Raw genomic sequence first — 20,000 nt, forward strand, 5'->3', positions numbered from 1 at the left:
ATTCATAAATCTGAACAGATCATGCAGGTCCTTTGGGTTCAGATGTTGATCTCATGAATCGTGACAGCAACCACAGTCCCTGAACCCACAGCTCATAAACTCATAATCTTTAAACTTAAAGTTTTGCTTAAACCAACCTGCAGTCCTAAGTCTCGTTTTCCATTAACCCATCGTTGTCAAACCCATCAATACATAAATACAAAAGGAAATGGACATATTGTGAACATACATATATTCTATAATAAAATACAGATTTTATTTTATTTCATTAAATAATTAAATAATATATAAATAATTAATACATAAATATTTGTATAAATATATCTATATATACTTTTATGTATGTGTGTGTGTCTGTTTGCATTTTATACTAGTATTTTTTCACAATTCTCATGATAATAATGACATCCATCTTGGCTCAGGCTTAGTGACACCACATTAGGTTACCAGTCTGTGAACTGAGATACATTCATATCATGTTGCATCTTCACGCTCGTCAGTGACAGATGTCTGCCACTAGGAGGTGCTGGAGTAACAAGGTTTCAGAGCCGTAATGAACTGATGGGTCAAGGAACCTGCGCCACTGCAGGTCAGTGACATAACCAGTGAACATATCAAGTTATCAATCACAAATCCCTTCAATCTGAGGGATATGGCAGAGAACCGGAGTGTGTGTGTGTGTGTGTGAGAGACGCTTTGTTTGTGTGTGCGTGTGTGTTTGTGAGCTCGTGTAAGAGAGAGAGTCAGAGAGAGACAGAGAGACATAGACAGAGGGACAGAGAGAGAGAGAGAGAGAGAGGGAGAGAGAGAGAGAGAAAGTGACAGCATATCTGCTTGGTGTATCCCTTACCTCTCACAGCACACATTGTCAGTTCATTACACTTTAATACAGCACGACAGGATGATCTGCATGTGAGGGTGACCTGATCGCGACCCACTGTGATGCCCGGCGGGAGGTGGGGCCGCGACCCTGTCAGAGCACACAGGCGGCGCTCCCGGACTCTGATCTGATACCTCCAGCGTGCAGTGGCCACAAAGCTGTGGAGGCTCAGAGTGCCATTTCAGAGCAGGTGTAAGCTTTGGACATGGGCAATCCTTTATTGCCATGCCAACTGTTTGCTGGCCGTGCCCACACATGGAGCGGGCACTGGTGTCTGAATGATACTTGTATGTGTGTGTATGTGTGTGTGTGTGTGTGTGTGTGTGTGTGTGCGTACATGTGTGTGTGTGCGCGTACGTGTGTGTGTGTGTGTGTGTGTGCGTGCGTGTGTGTGTGTGTGTGTGTGTATGCGTGTGTGAATGTGTGTGTGTGCGTGTGTGTGTGCGTGCATGTGTGTGTGTGTGCGTGAGTGTGTGTGTGTGTGTGTGCGCGTGTGTGAGTGTGTGTATGTGTGTGTGCGTGTGTGAGTGTGTGTGTGTGTGTGTGTGTGTGTGTGCGAGTGCATGTGTGTCAGATTCAGAGTAATGAACTGTACAGGGACAGGGCCCTGTAACTTTGCTTCGGTGATGTACAGAAAGGGGCTAGGTTGTGTCTGACAGTTGATAAGAGGCTGTCGTATTCAACACCTTTCAACAGGAAGTGTCGTACAGTAAGAGTGCCTGAAACAGCAAAATGGATTTTATAGCATAGTTCAAGCAGTCAGGTTGAGTCTGTGACCATATGACAATTTCAATGAAACCTGGAGTTTTGAAGCTAAATTCAACAGTAAACAAGGCAGATATATGTACACATAAATAGAAAAAAAAAAAACAACAGATATTAAAGATGAAAAAAATCAAAAGAAGCAACAAATAAATGGCTTGGCAATTTCACGATTGCATAAGACCGTTTTTTTTTTTTTTATAAGAACAACGCCCAACCACGATTGGTCACGGTGCTGTTCGTCGGTCAGACCGTCAAAGCATGGGACAGATCTCCGTGTGCCACTCTCGGCAGGTCGGTAACCTCCCACGTCGCGCCGCGCTGCCTTCCTCGTCGCCTCTCCACGCAACCCCCGCGATGACATCATCACTGCAAACAATCGCTGCTCGGTGGCGTCGCGGGGGAGGAGCGGCGCTTGAATATCAACCAGCGGGGGTAATCCTATTTTTTCATTTTAAAAAATGATGTAATGACGTGCCTACCCATTGACTGACAAGGTGCATTCAAACCCTGATTTGCATTAAGCAAATTAGTCTTGGATTTAGCTTGCTTTTTTTTCCTTGTAAAAAGGGAGCAGTATGCAAAGCTGTTAAAAAGCGCAAATCTGCTCAACTGTCAAATCCCTTTTTCTGTCTTTGTTAATCCCGTCGGCCTGTCTGCCTGTGTTTGTTTGTCTGTCTGTGTGTGAGTGCGTTTGCGCTTTCAAACGGGGAACTTTCAAAGCAAGAGTCTGGGGCTGTCTGTGGGCGCATGTGTTCCCGCGTATAACGCCAGCATCACAGCCACCCTCACCTCACCCGGGCGCCCGTGGCCCCCTTCTCATCTGCGTGCAAAATGCATCAGGGTAAAGGAGAACGACAGGCTTGTACAAAACAGATCCATGCCATGTTTTCTATGGTGCATGACACAGCGAGAGAGAGGGAGGGAGGAGGGGGAGCGTCTGAACAAGCAAACCTTCTCAGTCTCAGAAGTCAGCGCACGAGCTCACGATCTTCGGGTCTGCTACGCCTGCTGCTTTCGGTAGGACGTAGCAATATAGCGGATCTCGAGATAGACAATAACCGTCGTGACACATTCGAATTATCAAAATCTGGGGTACCTGTCCCACGGTTCTGGATTGCAGTCGGAGTGATGGCCGGGCGATTACCCCTACCCCTTTATCCACAAATTTGACACCAATCTGTCCGCCTGGAGCACACGCTGATTTCTCCGTAAGCGCGGAATTAGAAAAAAAAAAACGTCAATAACGACAGAACAGCACGCATATGGTGAAGAACCGAGGGCTTCCGTGTTGAAAGTATCATCTTTCGTAACCCTGTGTGAATAATGGTCTCCCCGCGTCTGGCGCAGCGCTGGACGGCGCAGGGGTAGAGGAGAGGAACGGACAGGAGCGCAGGAAAGATGCGTGTTTTCTGCGTGCGCGCCTTCGCCTGCCTGCTGGGACCGAACGGCGGCGCGGGAATCTAATTATCACCTCAGCGCCTCCACCTGAAATAGACTGTTACGATTCCCGTTTTCCCCCACATCTATATGCGAAGACTGGCACAGAATATAGAAGCGCCCTACGGAGGACGCCCGCCTCATGCCAATCTGAAACGGCACGGGGTACCAGACACACGAATGCGTGTTTGTGCTTGTTTAATTAATGCATTTTCTCCGATTTACTGAATATTTAAAAAATAGCAGAACAGCATCCTACTCATTAAGAGAACCGGATATAATAGGTCTCGTGTGTCGTTCTAACATTTAATACTGAATAACTGTCAATCCAAAAAAATATAAATGCCTTTTGTCGTCTTTTGAAGACAGATGTGATTGTGTGCCCTACTTCGTTTGAAATTAATAATCTAGCTCATTGTGTTACTTAATTTATACGTTTATCTATTTATTTAGAGGTTCTGCAAAATATTCACCTGCTTGCCTAAATCAATTTTATTTCACATATTCTATGGTTGCTTTGAGCAAAGATTGCTGTCTTTCGAAGATATAAAGAAATCAAAAGGGGAAAGGATTTTGTGGAGGAAAAAAATACAGCTCGACGTCCTGACGGAGACAGAACGACTTCTGCTTCTCAGCGAGAGGACATGGATCGAAAAATCGACCTCTGATATTTTTTGTTGTGGATGCCAGAACGAGAGAGAGATTGGGGGACAGAGATTATAGGTGAAAATAGCAACCTTTGCTGCTAATCATACTATATTATTTTCCTGTATCCACCGTCCGGCTTGCCTTATTTACACCCAGAGGTTACATTTTCTCAGCCGTGTTCTCTGTCGTCTGACGCTCACTGCTCCACCTGACGCAAATGTGAAATGTTATTTAGCGTTTTGCTCAATCGAACCCTTCGTTGACGTCGAATTGAAACGGCTGGTGGATTGATTATGACTATGTCGTAGGACACGTTTTTTTTTCTCTTTTTTTTGCTTATCCAAAAAGAAACCCATAATCGCAGCGTCCTAGAGGAGAAGACGGGGGAAGCGGTTAATCACTGCCATACATTTCCGGTGTATTTGTGTACAAATTAGCCTGATATGTGGGATATTTTGCCATCGGCTGCCTCCTTTTCGGTGGGGAGGATTTTTCTCGTCTCGCGCACACGGGCTCGCGGGTCTGCCTGGAAGATAGCAGCTTATTAATTTTTAATCTTTATGCATCCGCAAAGAAGAAGGAGCAAAAGAGGAGAAAACCGCGGATAACCAGAGGGGGAAAGAGAGCGAGGGAGCGTGGCGGGGGAAGAGGAGAATGAATGAGGCGCACTAAGAGACGGAGACAGGAGATTGGAGGAGAAAAGGTAAGCCTCGAAACGGGCTTTTTTATCTTAGGCAGGCTATTCCAGGTTACGGATGCCGCACGGACCTGGCCGTGGGTTCTGTCTGCTTCCGCTGGGTAAGGCTTGGGGTGGAGCGGCTTGTAACGTTGGTGATTTATTAATGTTTGATGTCTGGACAGGGGCGGGCTGCATCTTCTCTTTTGGGCGGAAATAACGGACATGTATGTAACATGTTCGTTTGTATAGGGTACTAAACGCCTATGTCTACAGTGGGAGATCGGGACATGCTCAGTGTTTCTGTCTCTAAAGCCCGCGGGGGGTGAAATATGCGCGTGTTGACTCATACGGGCGCGTGAGTATTTTTTAAATGTGCTCCTCAGACCGCTCGTTTCCATCGGTGGCAGCGACGCCTTTCCTTTTACATTTTTTTAAAAGCGAGGTTGCTGTGCTTGTTTTCTTCCGTGGTTACACAACATGCCCGGGTTGCCAATCGGGTCTCATTTTCGTTCCATTCATTTTTACAGCAGGGTCACACAAAACGGAAAGTGGTGTGGCTTGTAATGCTGCCGAGTGTAGATTTCCCGCAGTGAATTAAAGGCATATTTCCCCATCGTTAAATTCATCACACACACACACACACACAAACACACACACACTGCAAGATTTTCAGACAAAACTGGAGACATAATCCGAATAAATCGAACATGAAACACACTGCGTTTAGCCACCATTCATGAACAACTCTGAGGTATTACTCTATGTTCGTTTGTGCGTCCGTGTGGAGTACGTGTGTGTGTGTGTGTCTGTATGCGCCCGTTCCCCCCATCTACTTTCATTGTAGCCGCGAGATGATCGTCCAGCAATCAGAAAGCTATTGCGCCATTGATCACAGTGGCGATGTGTACACAGATGACAAGTGACAAGCGAGAGAGCCAGGTTTTTATAAACGAGCGGGTAATGAACTCTCATAATAAGCCTCCCCGGACGAATGGATGGGCTACAAGCGGCGGCGGCGACGTGCTAAGAGCGGCGCGCACCCCGGAGCGGGAGCGTGCGAGGGAGAGGAGAGGAAGGTGAGGCGGAGGTAGGGCCAGGGAGGGGGCAGAATGCGTGATGTGATACTCCTGCACCCTCTGCTACTGTACACCCAATCCCAGCAGACCCGCATTCACCGAAAACCGACCCTTTATCCATTAGGTAGCTCGGTGCGTGTTTTACAAGAAAATCCGTATTAAGAGTGGCTTGCGGCTCACGATGTGCGCCGCTCCTCGTTTACGTGCGACGCTAAATCATTAATCCCGACCTCGTCTATCCCACTCCTATTCACTGAATGACAGAATCGCCCAGACTCCTTTTAATCTGTCTGCCGTTCGAATTTAACAGGTTGTCTGTTTGGATCGGAGAGCGACGCTGGTACACATTCGCCAGTCTCCGGCCACAGTAGCCTTGTTTTTTTCTAATACAGAAATGCCAATGCTATTATTGTATTTATTCATATTTTACTAATTATTGATGCACAGTCTTGGGTAATGAAAGATCATTGGTCTAGTACGAGGCATTAGTATTCATCACAACAGGAGAAAGACCGCAGGAGAGAAAGGAATTTGATGTGCTGGTCCTTCAAATATCCTCCTATTGGGACGCAGGGGCTATATTACACTATATTACAGATATTACGCTATTGCTCATAAGATAACACATTAGATTGCCGCAAATGGGATATTCTTCGGTGCTCCGATTCCTGCATTATGCGGGACTTACAAGATCACCCTTTGTTCTGTGGAAAATAAAGGACGTAGCTAACTAAAAGCAGGGTAACAGTGAAATCTGGGTTTTGGGACTGGAGAGGAGGCGCGTGGATGCAGGTTCCCGTGCGGATTGGTAATCAAGCCTTCGGTATGATCCATACGTGCATGCGCGTGCACACAAGGAACACGCCCGCCTCTTCATGTCGGACTTAAGGACCAACCGTTATCAAAGGTGGTTGTTCATATTTTATCTATGTAGGCTCATGCTTGACATGTTATCCATATATCCAGTCCATATAAGTCTCTTGCTTTATAGGTTACTCTCTCTACTGTAGGCTAAATCAAATAGTGGCACCTGGGCACCAAGCTGCCTCTTCTCTACCAATAAAAACCCTGTCCTTTCTGCTGTAACACGTCATCAGACCTGTAACATGCCTGTCCTCTCTGCTGTAGCACGTCATCAGACCTGTAACAGCGCTGTCCTCTCTGCTGTAACACAGCCTCATCAGACCTGTAACAGCGCTGTCCTCTCTCCTGTCACACAGCCTTGTCAGGCCTGTAACAACGCTGTCCTCTCTCCTGTCACACAGCCTTGTCAGGCCTGTAACAGCGCTGTCCTCTCTCCTGTAACACAGCCTTGTCAGGCCTGTAACAACGCTGTCCTCTCTCCTGTAACACAGCCTCGTCAGGCCTGTAACAGCGCTGTCCTCTCTCCTGTAACACAGCCTTGTCAGGCCTGTAACAACGCTGTCCTCTCTCCTGTAACACAGCCTCGTCAGGCCTGTAACAGCGCTGTCCTCTCTGTTGATTGCCTTTCTGTAGCTAACAAGAATGAAAAATTCTGTCAAATGTTAACAAGTTAACTATGATAATATTATTATTATTATTATTATTATTATTAATACATACATACATACTTACTGGTAATGGTTCTGTCTGCCATCACACGCTTTCATCACACCTGTAATGGTTCTTTCTGCAGTAACACCCCCTCACCACACCCGTAATGGTTCTGTCTGCCATAGTGCACTCATCACACCTGTAATGGTTCTTTGTAGTAACAGCCTCATCAGCTTGGTAATGGCTTTTTTTTCCTCTCGCCGCACCTCTAATGGTCCTCTTCTCTCGGGGGGAGGGCACTGTTATCACACCCGCGTGTGGCCACAGACCCGGTGTGGGTGACAGGCTGCAGTCTCAGGCCTCTGCTCACAGAGCGTTCTGGAAACGATCGACAGGCCTCGCGTTTTCGGAAAAAAAATGCCCCTGGTTTGCTTCAGCTGCCACCTGGGTCCCTGCGATTGGAGGCAGTTAAGCGCCCGTAAACTTTTCGGTGGGGTTTTTCAAAGGAAAAGGTCAGCGTTTGAGCGCGTTTGCAGAATCACGGCTGCGGTTTCTCGCGTGGCTCAGATGGCGGGCCGGGGAGAGAGGTCACCCAGATCGTCGGGAAAAACAGAAACCCGCCGTGTTTCACCCCGAAGCCGTAATTAGCTAATCGCCCAAACCATCAGCTTCGATTAGTCAGGCCAACTCCCACGCAAAGAGGTGACTGATGGCGGATGCACCTGGATGCACGACTTTGCCAGGAGAGTGGAAATCGTCACCGTCGCCTTGCTTTTAAATAAGGCAGACTGTGTGTGTGTGTGTGTGTCTCAGAAACTCTGTTTATCATAGCTATTATTGTTATTTTCACTTTATTGAATTTTTTTATTTAATCCCTCTTTTTTTTGCTCCTCCCCTCTCCCTCTCCCCGCCGCGGGCCGGCTTCATTAGGCCGGTGTCCTGGCGCTGTTCACGGCTCGGCGATCCGGGCGTTTCTTTAATAAGCGGGCGTCCCGATAAGGCCTGTTTTCCCAGCCTCCTCCTATCTCTCCTTCATTAGGGCTGTAATTACTGTTATTGTTGTGGATACGGCGACGGTGGTGGCGGTGTGTTTGTTTGTGCCAGTCCTGAAACACAAAGCTAAAACTACAGGGTGGATATAATAATTGTAATTATTTTCCCTGTGCTGTGGCTGAGTAATTAAAGACACCCACAGTGAGTCTGAGCACGATGGCAGTTAACGCAGAGGGGTGGTGTGTGTGTTTGTGCGCGCCTTTTGGCGGTTTGATCCGGGCTACGAGAGAGGGCCTGTGAGTGAACGCACGTTAGTGTGTGTGTATAAGTTGTGTGTGTGTGTGTGTGTGTGTATGCAACACCTCTGGTAGGATTTGCACTTGAATCTTTTAGTGAAGTAAACAGGCTAATTTTGTGTGTGTATGTATATGTAAGAGAATGAGACAGAGAGAGGAGAGCGAGGGAGAGGGAAAGAGGGTGTGAGAGAGAGAATGAGAGAAAGCAAGCCCTGGAAAGAGGCAGGCAGATAGTGAGGAAGAGTGTGAGCGATGAAGGTGTGGGAGAGAGCCAGATGGATGGTTGATAGTGAGGGAGGGATGGGGGAGTGGTAGAGGGAGAAGTTAGAGAGAGAGAGAGAACAGATGTTGATGGTGATGAAGGTGGAGGTCAGAGAGAGGTAGCGGGTGATGAGGGTTGAATAAGGAAGGAGGGGTACTGAGAGGGAGAAGAAAGGTTGGAGAGGAGTGGAGGGGAAAGGGCTGTTGGGGGGCAGAAGATTTTGGCTACGATTAGGCAGTTATTTCCTATATTTCAACAGAGAGAGGTAGTGACGTCTGTGTAGCCAGCATTGTGCTCCAATGTTCTGACTGGGCTGGACGTCAGGCTGTGAGCGGATCTGTGAGCTCAGAGCGGCAGCTTTGCTATCTGGAGGATGGAGGCCAGCAGGCTTCACAGCGCTGATGACCTATTGCCTGTCTGCACAGGTTAACTGCCCCAACCCCCCATAAAGGCAAATGGCCTCTCGCTGTTTGACCTGTCCGATGGACAATGACAGGGAGTTTGCAGAGACAGGGGAACGAAACAGGAATCAATGGACCTAATAGCTGGGTCCGATCAATCCCTATGTTTTCTAATGAATTGACGGACGTGTCTGGTGCAGCAGTTAAGTACTGGGCCAGTCTAATTGGCTTTTGACACAGTCTGGGGAAGAGTGAGAGCCTGGTGTAGAGTGTCCTGACACATCCACACAGCTCTGACCCGCACACCCACACAGCTCTGACCCGCACATCCACACACCTCTGACCCGCACATCCACACACCTCTGACCCGCACACCCACACACCTCTGACCCCCACATCTACACAGCTCTGACCCGCACATCCACACAGCTCTGACCCGCACATCCACACAGCTCTGACCCGCACACCGACACAGCTCTGACCCGCACATCCACACCCCTCTGACCCGCACATCCACACAGCTCTGACCCGCACATCCACACAGCTCTGACCCGCACATCCACACAGCTCTGACCCGCACATCCACACCCCTCTGACCCGCACATCCACACCCCTCTGACCCGCACATCCACACAGCTCTGACCCGCACATCCACACAGCTCTGACCCGCACATCCACACAGCTCTGACCCGCACATCCACACAGCTCTGACCCGCACATCCATACAGCTCTGACCCGCACATCCACACACCTCTGACCCGCACATCCACACACCTCTATCCCGCACACCCACACAGCTCTGACCCGCACATCCACACACCTCTGATGGACACACCTACACATCTCTAATCCAACACATCTACACACCTCTGACCCGCACATACACACACCTGTGATGGATACATCCAGATAACTGACCAGGCATATTTATAAAACACTTATACTATAAAAACTACTTATATCCAAAATATGCAAGATATGCATCTGTAAAGTACTTGCAGTTTATACCTTGTATGTGTTAATACAGACTTGAATTTTTAACAAAAATGAATGGTACTTCTGTAAAGTACTGACTGACATATTCATCAAATACTAATTTACAAATGAAAAAAAACACTCGTTCATAGATGAAATATAGACACAAATATTCCCATGCCTGTACAGTACAAACTTATAAATCTGTAAAATACTTCATAACACATGAATAACATACATTCCATTGCAATCATTTAGCAGACACTCTTATCTAGAGAACTTATATTGGTAACTATTTCTTTCCACGTTATCCATTCGTACCACTGGATATTTACTGAGGCAGTTCTGGGTTAAGTACCTTGCCCAGGGGTACAGCAGCAGTGCCCCAGCAGGGCATCAAACTTGCAACCTCTAGGTTAGGAGCCCTGCTCCTTACCACTGAGCCACACTGCTGCCCCGAAATACCATGAAATGTGTGTAATACTGGTGTGTGTATCTGATATTGTGCGCCAGGTGTATGAAAGTCCTGAGTGACGTGTGTGTGAAGTGCAGCAGGCGGTAGTGGAGGTGCAGTTTGGGAGAGAGTGCAGACCCTGGGTGTGACCCCCGGCTGCAGTGGGGAGGGGGGGGGTGGCACGGGAGCCTCAGGGCGTGGCGACCAGCCATCTCGGGCACACCACAACACAGCTCCAGCTTAGTGTCTCCCTCTCTGTCTCTCCTGCTGTTTCTGGGACAGGTTTTTATTTCATGGCTGACTTGTGCTCACTTTCCAGTGATCCTTTCAGAATAATTAGTGCAGAAGTTATGGGTCGCGTGGAGCAGGACGGGCGGGTTTCTCGCTGGATGTGAGAGCCTGATTTGGAAAAAGGGGATCCGCTGGCTCCCGTGTTTGGACCAGGGATGCAGTTTCCATGACAACTCACACTGCCCCCAGTCTCAACTGGCCTCAGTTCTGCATGTGTGTGTGTGTGTGTCTGTGCCTGCAGTTTGAGTGACTGTGTGTGTGTGTGTGTGTGTGTGTGCGCGCGCCTGTGTGTGTATGTGCGTGTGTGTTTGTGTGTGTGTTCGTATGCCCTTGTGTGTGTCTGTGCGTGTGTGTGTTAGGGTGTGGTTCTCACTGGGACATCCCCGGTCTGCTCTGTACTGCAGTGGAAGGTGTTATTTGTGTCAGTGCTTCCCTGTGGAGTTTGCCTGTGTTTTGGGCTTGGAAAGAGACGGTGGGGAGTCTGCCTGCAGAGACTCAGATGGAAGGAGAGAGAACAGAAGAAAGGTAGAGACAGAGAGCCTTGACTCTTAAAAGCTCTGCATTGAACCGCTGTCAAAAGGGCATGGATAAGACAGGGAACCGTAAAAGAATTGAAAATAAATTATTAAATTAAAACACAAATACCCAAAACAAAATGAAATCAAACAGCTCCTTACGATCTCAAAGACGGTCCCATTAGGGGACATGCACCAGTGAACACACGCTCAGAGAGAAAGAGGGGGAGATATATTCGAAGCTGTCCCCTCATTAGCTTTGAGTTTTAAAAGCCCAATGCAAGCCGGCCTTTCCTGTGCTGCAATCACGTTCATACCAACACCCCCCCCCACCACCACCTCTGTCACATAACAAATAACCATAAAAAAATAACCTTTTTTCAAGCATTTCTGTGTAATCTATCTTGTACAAAGCGAGTCCTGTCCTGACAGCTGTTGAATCGCCAAACCCTTGGCCGCCCTCATGATGCCTTGTGGTTTCAGGATCCCTCGTTCCAGGAGGTCCAAAGATGAAATGTTTTGGCAAACACTGCTGTCTCTTTTCCTTGGAATGAAGCACACCACAGATAAAGCGGGTCTGTGTGAAGATCACGCCTAATGCCACAAACCCCGTGTTTGGTTCATTGAAATAACAGGCCCAGCTGGAAGGAGCCGTAGATGTGTTGGAGAACAGCACAGGCGTTTCTCTGGCCTGCCCTAGATAAGGTAGCTCTCCGGTCTGTGTGCCTCTCCCTCTGGTGTCCTGTGCCGGGCAGCCATCAGAGGTGCTCAGTGGCAGCCACATGACGAGAGAGAGGGAGAGAGAAGCTGGAGTTTAACACGCCACATTCTGCAAAAAAAAAAGGAGGGAGAGAGAGGGAATGAGAGGGAGGGAAAGGTAGAGGGAGTGAGGGAGAGGGAATGAGATAGAGGGATCAAGAGAGGGAGAAGGGGCAAGAGAGAGGGAAAGAGGGACAGGGAATGAAAGAGAGGGACAGAAAGAGAGAGGCACAGAGAGGGTGAGGGAGCAAGAGAGAGGAAATGAGGAACAGGGAGTGAAAGAGGGAGGGAGAGAGAGAGAAAGAGGAGAGAAAAGGGAGAGGGAGTGAGACAGAGGAGAGAGGAAGAAGTGAGAAAGGAGTTAGAGAGAAGCAGAGAGAGAGAGTGAGTGAGTGAGGTGGAGAGAGGAAGTGAGAGAGAGAGAGGCAGAGAGGGGGAGTGGATGGAAAGAGACGAGTCAGAAGGGAATAAGACAGAGGGGAGGGAGAGGAAAAACACATCGCCCCAGAGACGAAGGGAGGGAGGGAGAGAGACCACAACAGAACCTCCCCTGACCACAACAAAATCACACTTCACCATAACACAACCTCCCCTGAGCTGGACACGACTCCCCTCCACCATGACTCAGTCTGTGCGCAACTACAAAAAAAGCACAGCTTACCCCCACACCTCTCTCTGCCCACAGCGCAATGTCTCTTGACCACAAGACAACCTCACTCCCCAACCAACCTCCCCAGCCCACAACACTGCCTTTCTTGACCACAACAAAACCACCCCAGCCTCATATTATTGTTTACTCTGTCTGAAAACTAACCGTAAAATAATGTTTTATGAAATGCGCTTGGATTTACTCTGCTTATTGTGGCAGTGCAGGTCCCTTCTTTTGAAACTGTTCAGAGATTTATTCAGTGATAAAATGAAATCCAAGATTTAATTGAAGCACTAAGGAATGTGTTCTTTCTGTTCTGTGAAGATGGTTTCAACACACACTAGCCAGAGCACAACACGACATCCCTGGACCGCTGCTTAGTCAGCTGTTACCATAACACAACCTCCCCTGACCACAACACAATCTCTGTTGACCATGATCCAGCCTCTCCTGACCGTAGCACAATGTATCTTGGCAACAGTCTCTCCTGTGCTGTATGTTTGTGTGCAAATGATTTGGTGACTCTGTGTGTGTGTGTGTGTGTGGGTGTGGGTGTGTGTGCATGAGAGAGAGAGAGAGAAAGAAAGGAATACCTCCTTTGGTTCTTAGTAAACAGGATCTTTTTGGTGGTCCCCTGTGTCATTGCAGTTGTTTTCAGGGAAAAGGATAACTGCTCTGATTCAGAGGAGAATGGTATCAGAGCCTTTTACACAAGGCTTTGATGTGCTGAGAGAATAACTGAATTCACACAGGTTTCTAATCCAGCGTTAGCCGTAGGAGTTTGGTACAATTTGCATTCGGGTGAACTGATTCTGAACTCGTAGAAGGGTGATGCACCCTTTTGTCCACATCACATTATAGTCTCTTACAGGAAACAGAGGTGTGGTATCTTATATTCACTTTTAAGCCCACAGTGGATTGAGCCACTGAATGCCTTTTCCATCTACCTGTACGCAGATGATCCTTCCTGATCGTGCATATTGTTCATTTTTTGTGAAATTGTTTTATTTTTTTTCTGCGGCAGCTGTCTCAAAAGGCAATGAAGGGGTTAGTTTTGCTTGTTTGTTAAAAAATCAGAATGTATGAGTGTGCATGCCAGCAGAACTATGTGCTTTTGCCCCTTTGTTCTGTAGCTTTGCATCTGTGTATACACACACACACACACACGCACACACACACTCACACACACTCACACACACACACACACTCACACACGCGCACACCCACGCGCACACACACACACACACACACACACACACACTCACATGCACGCACACACGCACGCACGCACACACGCACACGCACACACACATACACACTCACACACTCACACACACACGCACGCACACACACTCTCTCACACACACACACGCACACGCACGCACACACACTCTCTCACACACACACACACACACACGCACACACACACGAACGCACACGCACGCACACACACACACGCACACGCACACACACACGCACACACACACACACGCACGCACACACACACACACACACGCACGCACACACACAACATTCGAGATTACCTTGTGTGCTTCCCTTGGCTCTAATATGCCCGCACTATCAGCAGGTAGACCGTAAACTTCCAGCCTTTCTAACATGTAATGCTGCTCTGTTAGAGCAGCCCCCTGAGGCTGGGAGGTCTTACTGAAGCCTCTGGTTTGTGGAACGTTTCTGCCTGTGAGCCGCCCGCACCCCCCCGCCCCCCCGCCTCCATCCTGTCCCTGGTGCGCCCAGGGGAGCATCACAGTGGAACAGGCATAAGGTAGCGGAACCGCCGGGAGGTGCTCTGCTCCCCCCTCCCCTCCCAGACAGCACACGTGTGCGTGTGTTAGAGGTCGTTTGTACCCTGGCCCTCAGACTGCAGCCAGTAGGTTTACCCTCACCTGCCAGGTGAACGCTTTCCACCCCATACCAAGATGCTGAGATGTTGGTCAGCCCAAGAATATATCGCAAACACCTTTAAAATATATGAATGCAAAAATGCAAAGCAGAAATATATTGAAATATGTCAAAATGGCAATAATTTATATATATTGAGCTAACAAATATATTCTCTCTATATTATTTTTTTGTATGGGATTCCTTGTTGGATTGCTTTTTGGTGGAAAGAGAGGGTACATTTTGAACTTTAGTCTCAGGAAGCCGTAGGAATTCTCCCTTGTTTGAGCGTAGTTTGAGCTGGATAACAGGAAGCACATCTATTTTTCAGCCTGACATGATTCACAATGACCGCATAGCCTTAGCAACACAGGGGATCCAACATTTCAGGCATCTTCCCTTTTTGTTTCAAAGCCTGCTCGGTGAATCTGTGCTTTGTTGACATTAGCCTGCATTTTGACTGATATGAAAGGATATTTTGTCGGCTTAATGTTTTTGATTTGGGGCTGATAGCCCTCTATTTTTGTAATTCAATTTACTTTACCGAATTTTCCCTGCATCTGTTTTTTAATGCAAGGTCAGTTCTTTGAAATGTAGTTTGTTGGGGTCATTATTTGCCAGAACCTTGGGCCTGAGTCATTGGCTTTCCGGGTTTCAGCCTGACCTCAGAACCAGCTGGCCCAGGGGCTTCTGCTGTGGGGAGACTGAGCTGCTCAGGGTGACCTTTCATTTGAGTGACTTTTGGTACGTATGTTTAGACAGAATGGAAAATCTGCAAAAGCTGCTCTTTTCTGGACTGAGGTGAGGTGTGAGGGAGAGCATTTTTTCCAAATCTGGATTTGAAAACATAAACAAAGCTTTTGAAAAATATTTGTATGGCCAAGGCTGAAGATCCTTTATGTGTTTGTTACCAAACTAAGGTATAGGCTTTAATATTTTGTCCCTTGAGAGTGAAGGGGTACCTGTTTTTGGCTTTATTCTGGATCACCACAACTCCAGATTGACAGTCAGGGCCAGTCTCTGACACAACTGTCCTGTCAGTGCCAGGCTCTGTTATGGGCCTCCACACAGCTGAGCTTGTGTCTCTCCCTTTCTCGCTTTCTCTCCCTCCCTCCTGTACTCCAGACAAAGAAACATTCATGCTGACAAAGCGCAATGACATTCTTGACAAACGTTTTCAAATCTGATTTAAAAGCGCAAATTCACTAGTAATGTATTCACAAGTAAAAAAAAAAAAAACAACTAGAGGTAGCAAATAAGCAAATTAGTTAAGCACATGATTAGATGGTGAAATTAAGTTTATTCTTTGGTTCGTGTTACCGTCTGTCTCTCCAGTTGTGGCAGGGCAGTACCGCAGTGCATCTCCTTTCTTCCTTACAAAGATGGGTCATTTTTTATTTTATTTTATTTATTTTTTATTTTATTTTATGCAAGGAATTCTGAGAATTCTTTTCACGTCATTTTCATTTACGCCTATGTGTTTTTCGCATTTTGTAATGAGGTATAGAATTCTCAGCGTCGTTTTGGTGGCAGTGGGAGAGCCAGGCTTGCCTGTGTCGGTGCGCCCCGGGGGCCTGTCTGTGCTCGCCGAGTCAGTACGCTCTCAGCGGGTTCCTCGGCTCCTCACAGCCTCTCTGGTGGAACAGTCAGCGCGGTGTGCTGTCTGGGGCCGGGGAGCATGTGAGCTTTACTTTGTGTGCTTGTGTTTGTTTTCCCGATAGGGTCGTGCACCTTTCCTTTTGGCGTGTGTTGTAATTCGGTGGACTCTGGCTCTTTTTCTCTGTAACGTTGGTAAGCTGTTGTCCTGCGGGCATCAGTGCTGTATGGCCCCGGGACCAACTGGCTGAGGGAGCTGCTCTCTGGCTTCAGCTGCTGGCGTTGTGTGGCTTTGTGATGACAACAACAGGGTTACTGTCTTTTAGCGGGTCCAGAATTTAATTGCCTCCTTTTAGATTTCGATTAATATTTTACATTTAGTTAATTATGCCCTGCATGTGTTATGGGTGTCTCTTTGAACTTCTGAGATGCTCCTCCAAAGTTCTGCATGCAGGTTTTTACTTGGGGTTTGTCACATTTAGCAAAATAATGTTGATGTTTGTATGTATGGCATTAATAGCCATGCATTCTTTACCTTCCTTGTCACTCACTGCCAAGCCAAAATCATCTGTTGAGCTGATTTTCAGACACAAATGTGCAATCTCGAATTGCATTAGCAGCAGTTTTGAAAAGTAAGTAAGTAACATGGATGTTGTTTCGGTCTTTTTGCGGTTAGCGTCGGGGCCGAGGTCTGACAGCACTTCTCCAGCAGGGTCAAGACGGTGTAGAGACGGAGCTTTACTTCTCTCCTGTAGCGTGACAAGCCGGGCGGTGGATTCAGGCCACACCACTGAACGACAGGGGTCTGGTCTTTTCTTGCCTACTGTAAGGCTGTACTCATTCCTGTGTGCATTGTATATGTTACATTGCTACATACCTGGTTTTGGTATTTAGTATAAGAGGCCTTCTTACCAGAAGCTCAAAAGCTATTTGGAAGCATGTGAAATAAGCATGTTTCTTTTCGATTTGTTTTTTTTTTTTCTGTTTAGGTGTGTGGAGCATGAATACAGTATGATAAAGTGTAAAGTGGTGAATTAGTAAATAAACAATTAGCCTCGTGCATAAGGCATTATGCCCAGGAAGGAAGGCAACTCCAGTAGTCTTGTATTTACAGTTCTGCAGATTGTCTTCCCTTGCATACACAAATACCGCTGTAGTGACTCGGGTCAAACTGCTCTCCTTCTTTAAAAATGGGGATTATTGGCCCCTTTATTCCAGATGTTAGAAAAGGAAGTCACACTCAGAACTAAGATGAACAGTTTCAGCATAGGCTGTTGAAAGTGCTTGCTGGTAAATTTCTGGACCTTATTTTAGGTGTCGTCTGGCCTAAAGGCTTTCCTTGGCTGAAGGGACCATATTTTCTAACATAGTTCCTGTGTATATTTTATTGCCAATTCTCATTTCCTTTGCTTTTCTTGTACTTGCTTTTGTTGAGACAGTTTATTTGAGTGATTTTGTGAAGTTTTTTTTTCTTTTTTCAAAGTGATTCCCTCATATAGCCCCACTTTTTGATGAGCAATTCTTCAGATTTTGGCCTATTTAAGCTATTCCAATTTTTCCAAAAGCGGTTAGTGTTTATGGAGTCCTCCATTATTGATAGCTTTTTAAAAGTGTATTCTTTTTTTAGCCTAGAGTGTTTTAGCCTAGAGTGTTTAGAGTTTTTTTAGTCACACAGTGAGGAATTTGCAGGTTGTGGTTTTAGCCTCTCACTAAGTATCGGAACATATTAGTTAAGTTTTTTTTTTTTCATTTCTACAGATTTTTCCTCATACCTCTATGATCTGCATAAAACCAGGCTGTTTTGGTTAGTTTATCAAAATGTTAAAATGTTGGTTTCTTTCTATCTCTTTCTCCATCCCTCCTCTTGCCTCTCTCCTTCTCCTACTCTGTTGAAACTGGAATGTATATCAATAATTATTTGCCTTTTAAACACCAGTAGCTAATGTGCGAGGTGCGTAAAGATGGTCTGAAATTAGGAGGGTTTCAGCGGCAGGAGTGTGCCACCCCGTGTTCGGAGCTTGAGCTTTCTTTCCTGTCTTTTTTTCCGTCTTTCTTTCTTGTCTCTTTTCCGTCTTTCTTTTCTGTCTTTTTTTTGCGAGTCTTCCTTTGGGTTTGGCGCTCCCTCTGCGAGCGTTTGTCCCTGCCTGTTCATGCTCCTGCTGAAACTCAGAACTGCCTCTCTCTTCCTCTTTCTCTCTCGGTATCTGCCGTCCCCCTCAGATCCCCCTCCCCGAGGCGGGGGGGGGGGGAGGGGGAAGATGAATGGGGGTGTGATGTGTTTGACACTATAGACAGTAGAGAGTGATGAATGCGTCCCCTCCCTCGCTGATGGGGGAATAATGTGGTGCTGTGTCGGCCGAGGCCGCCGACAGCCCTGTGATGGATAGATAACACTGACGAGCAGATAAATAAGCGCAGGCTAATCCACGCCTCCCTGATGGACAGATAATCAAAACAGAGGGAGGGGTGAGGAAAGCGGAGCTATGCTTGTCTTTGCCCGCCTCACCTCACCTCCCCCCTTACGGTGTGTGGGTGTTGTGTGTGTGTGTGTGTGTGTGTGTGTGTGTGTGGTTGTGTGTGTGTGTGTGTGTGTGTGTGTGTTTGCCTTTGGCTCTTTGCCTCTGTGAGTGTGAGTGTAGAGGCCTGTGATGGTGCATATTCATTATAGGTGTGCATTCTGGGGGTGTGAAGGGTAAGTGTGTATTCTGGGAGGGTAAGTGTGTATTCTGGGAGGGTAAGTGTGTATTCTGGGAGTGTGAGGGGTGCTTGTGAAGACCCTTGTTTTACAATTTGTACTCACTATTCTCCCCTCTTTCTCCAATACACTCTTCTCAGTATGTGTTTCTGTAGTGTGTTTCTGTGGGAGAGAGCTTTATCCTGGCTATTCTCTGTGTGTTTCTGTAGTGTGTTTCTGTGAGAGAGCGCTTTATCCTGGCTATTCTCAGCGCGTGTTTCTGTAGTGTGTTTCTGTGAGAGAGAGCTTTATCCTGGCTATTCTCAGTGTGTGTTTCTGTAGTGTGTTTCTGTGAGAGAGAGCTTTATCCTGGCTATTCTCAGCGCGTGTTTCTGTAGTGTGTTTCTGTGAGAGAGAGCTTTATCCTGGCTATTCTCAGCGTGTGTTTCTGTAGTGTGCTTCTGTGAGAGAGAGAGCTTTATCCTGGCTATTCTCAGCGTGTGTTTCTGTAGTGTGCTTCTGTGAGAGAGAGAGCTTTATCCTCGCTATTCTCAGCGTGTGTTTCTGTTGCCTGTGCACCTCTGTGAGCTCGGTGAGTGAAGTCTCTTCACGTGTGATCTTTATCCTCATTAGGAACACCTCTGTGTCCGTGTCACCGGGAAACCTTTCCAGCCATCGATCCAAACCACCCCCCCCCCCCCTCATGAGATCAGAGAGTTTGAACCACCATGAAGACCCCCCAGTGAGGACAGAGAGGGAGGGTGTGGGGGAGAGAGGGAGTAGGATAGAGGCAGAGAGAGAGAGAGAGAGAGAGAGAGCAGGAGGAGGCAGGTGGATTGAGAAAAGGGAGAGAGAGAGATAGAGATATAGAAAAGGGAGTGGGAGAGAGACAGCCGCTACTAACTTGTTAGCTAACAAGCTAAATGGAAATAGCATTAGCTATAACCAGCTTCAGACCAGCATGGTTCCAATAAAAGTCAACCAAATTATAAATCAAATACAAATGTCTTATTGGGAAACTTTGGGATAGAGAAACAAAATTACAGAGCAAATCTAATTATTTTGTTTTACTCTATGAAGAAATGAGAAATAAGCAGGACATCTCTTCACCGCCAGAGATACAAAGCAGAGACAGACCCTGACCCAGCACAGACTCTTATCACAGCCTGTCTATCGAAACAGGACAAAGACGGGAAATCTGGAGCAAAAAAAAAAGCCTCCAAATACAGAGATACC

At 47.1% G+C, this 20,000-nt stretch overlaps 1 protein-coding gene across 2 annotated transcripts in view; it reads left to right on the plus strand.

Moving 5' to 3' along the window:
- Positions 1–2,613: 2,613 nt before the first annotated feature.
- LOC118792385 (adhesion G protein-coupled receptor L1-like) overlaps positions 2,614–20,000 on the plus strand; it is a 133,902-nt gene continuing 116,515 nt past the window's right edge. For both annotated transcript variants that reach the window (XM_036550226.1, XM_036550233.1), the window contains exon 1: positions 2,614–4,433. In XM_036550226.1, the coding sequence (XP_036406119.1) occupies positions 4,389–4,433 (45 nt within the window). In that variant the 5' untranslated portion in view covers positions 2,614–4,388. The remainder of the gene's footprint in view (positions 4,434–20,000) is intronic.

Source organism: Megalops cyprinoides, chromosome 1, assembly GCF_013368585.1.
Source record: "Megalops cyprinoides isolate fMegCyp1 chromosome 1, fMegCyp1.pri, whole genome shotgun sequence".
NCBI classification, from domain to species: domain Eukaryota; kingdom Metazoa; phylum Chordata; class Actinopteri; order Elopiformes; family Megalopidae; genus Megalops; species Megalops cyprinoides.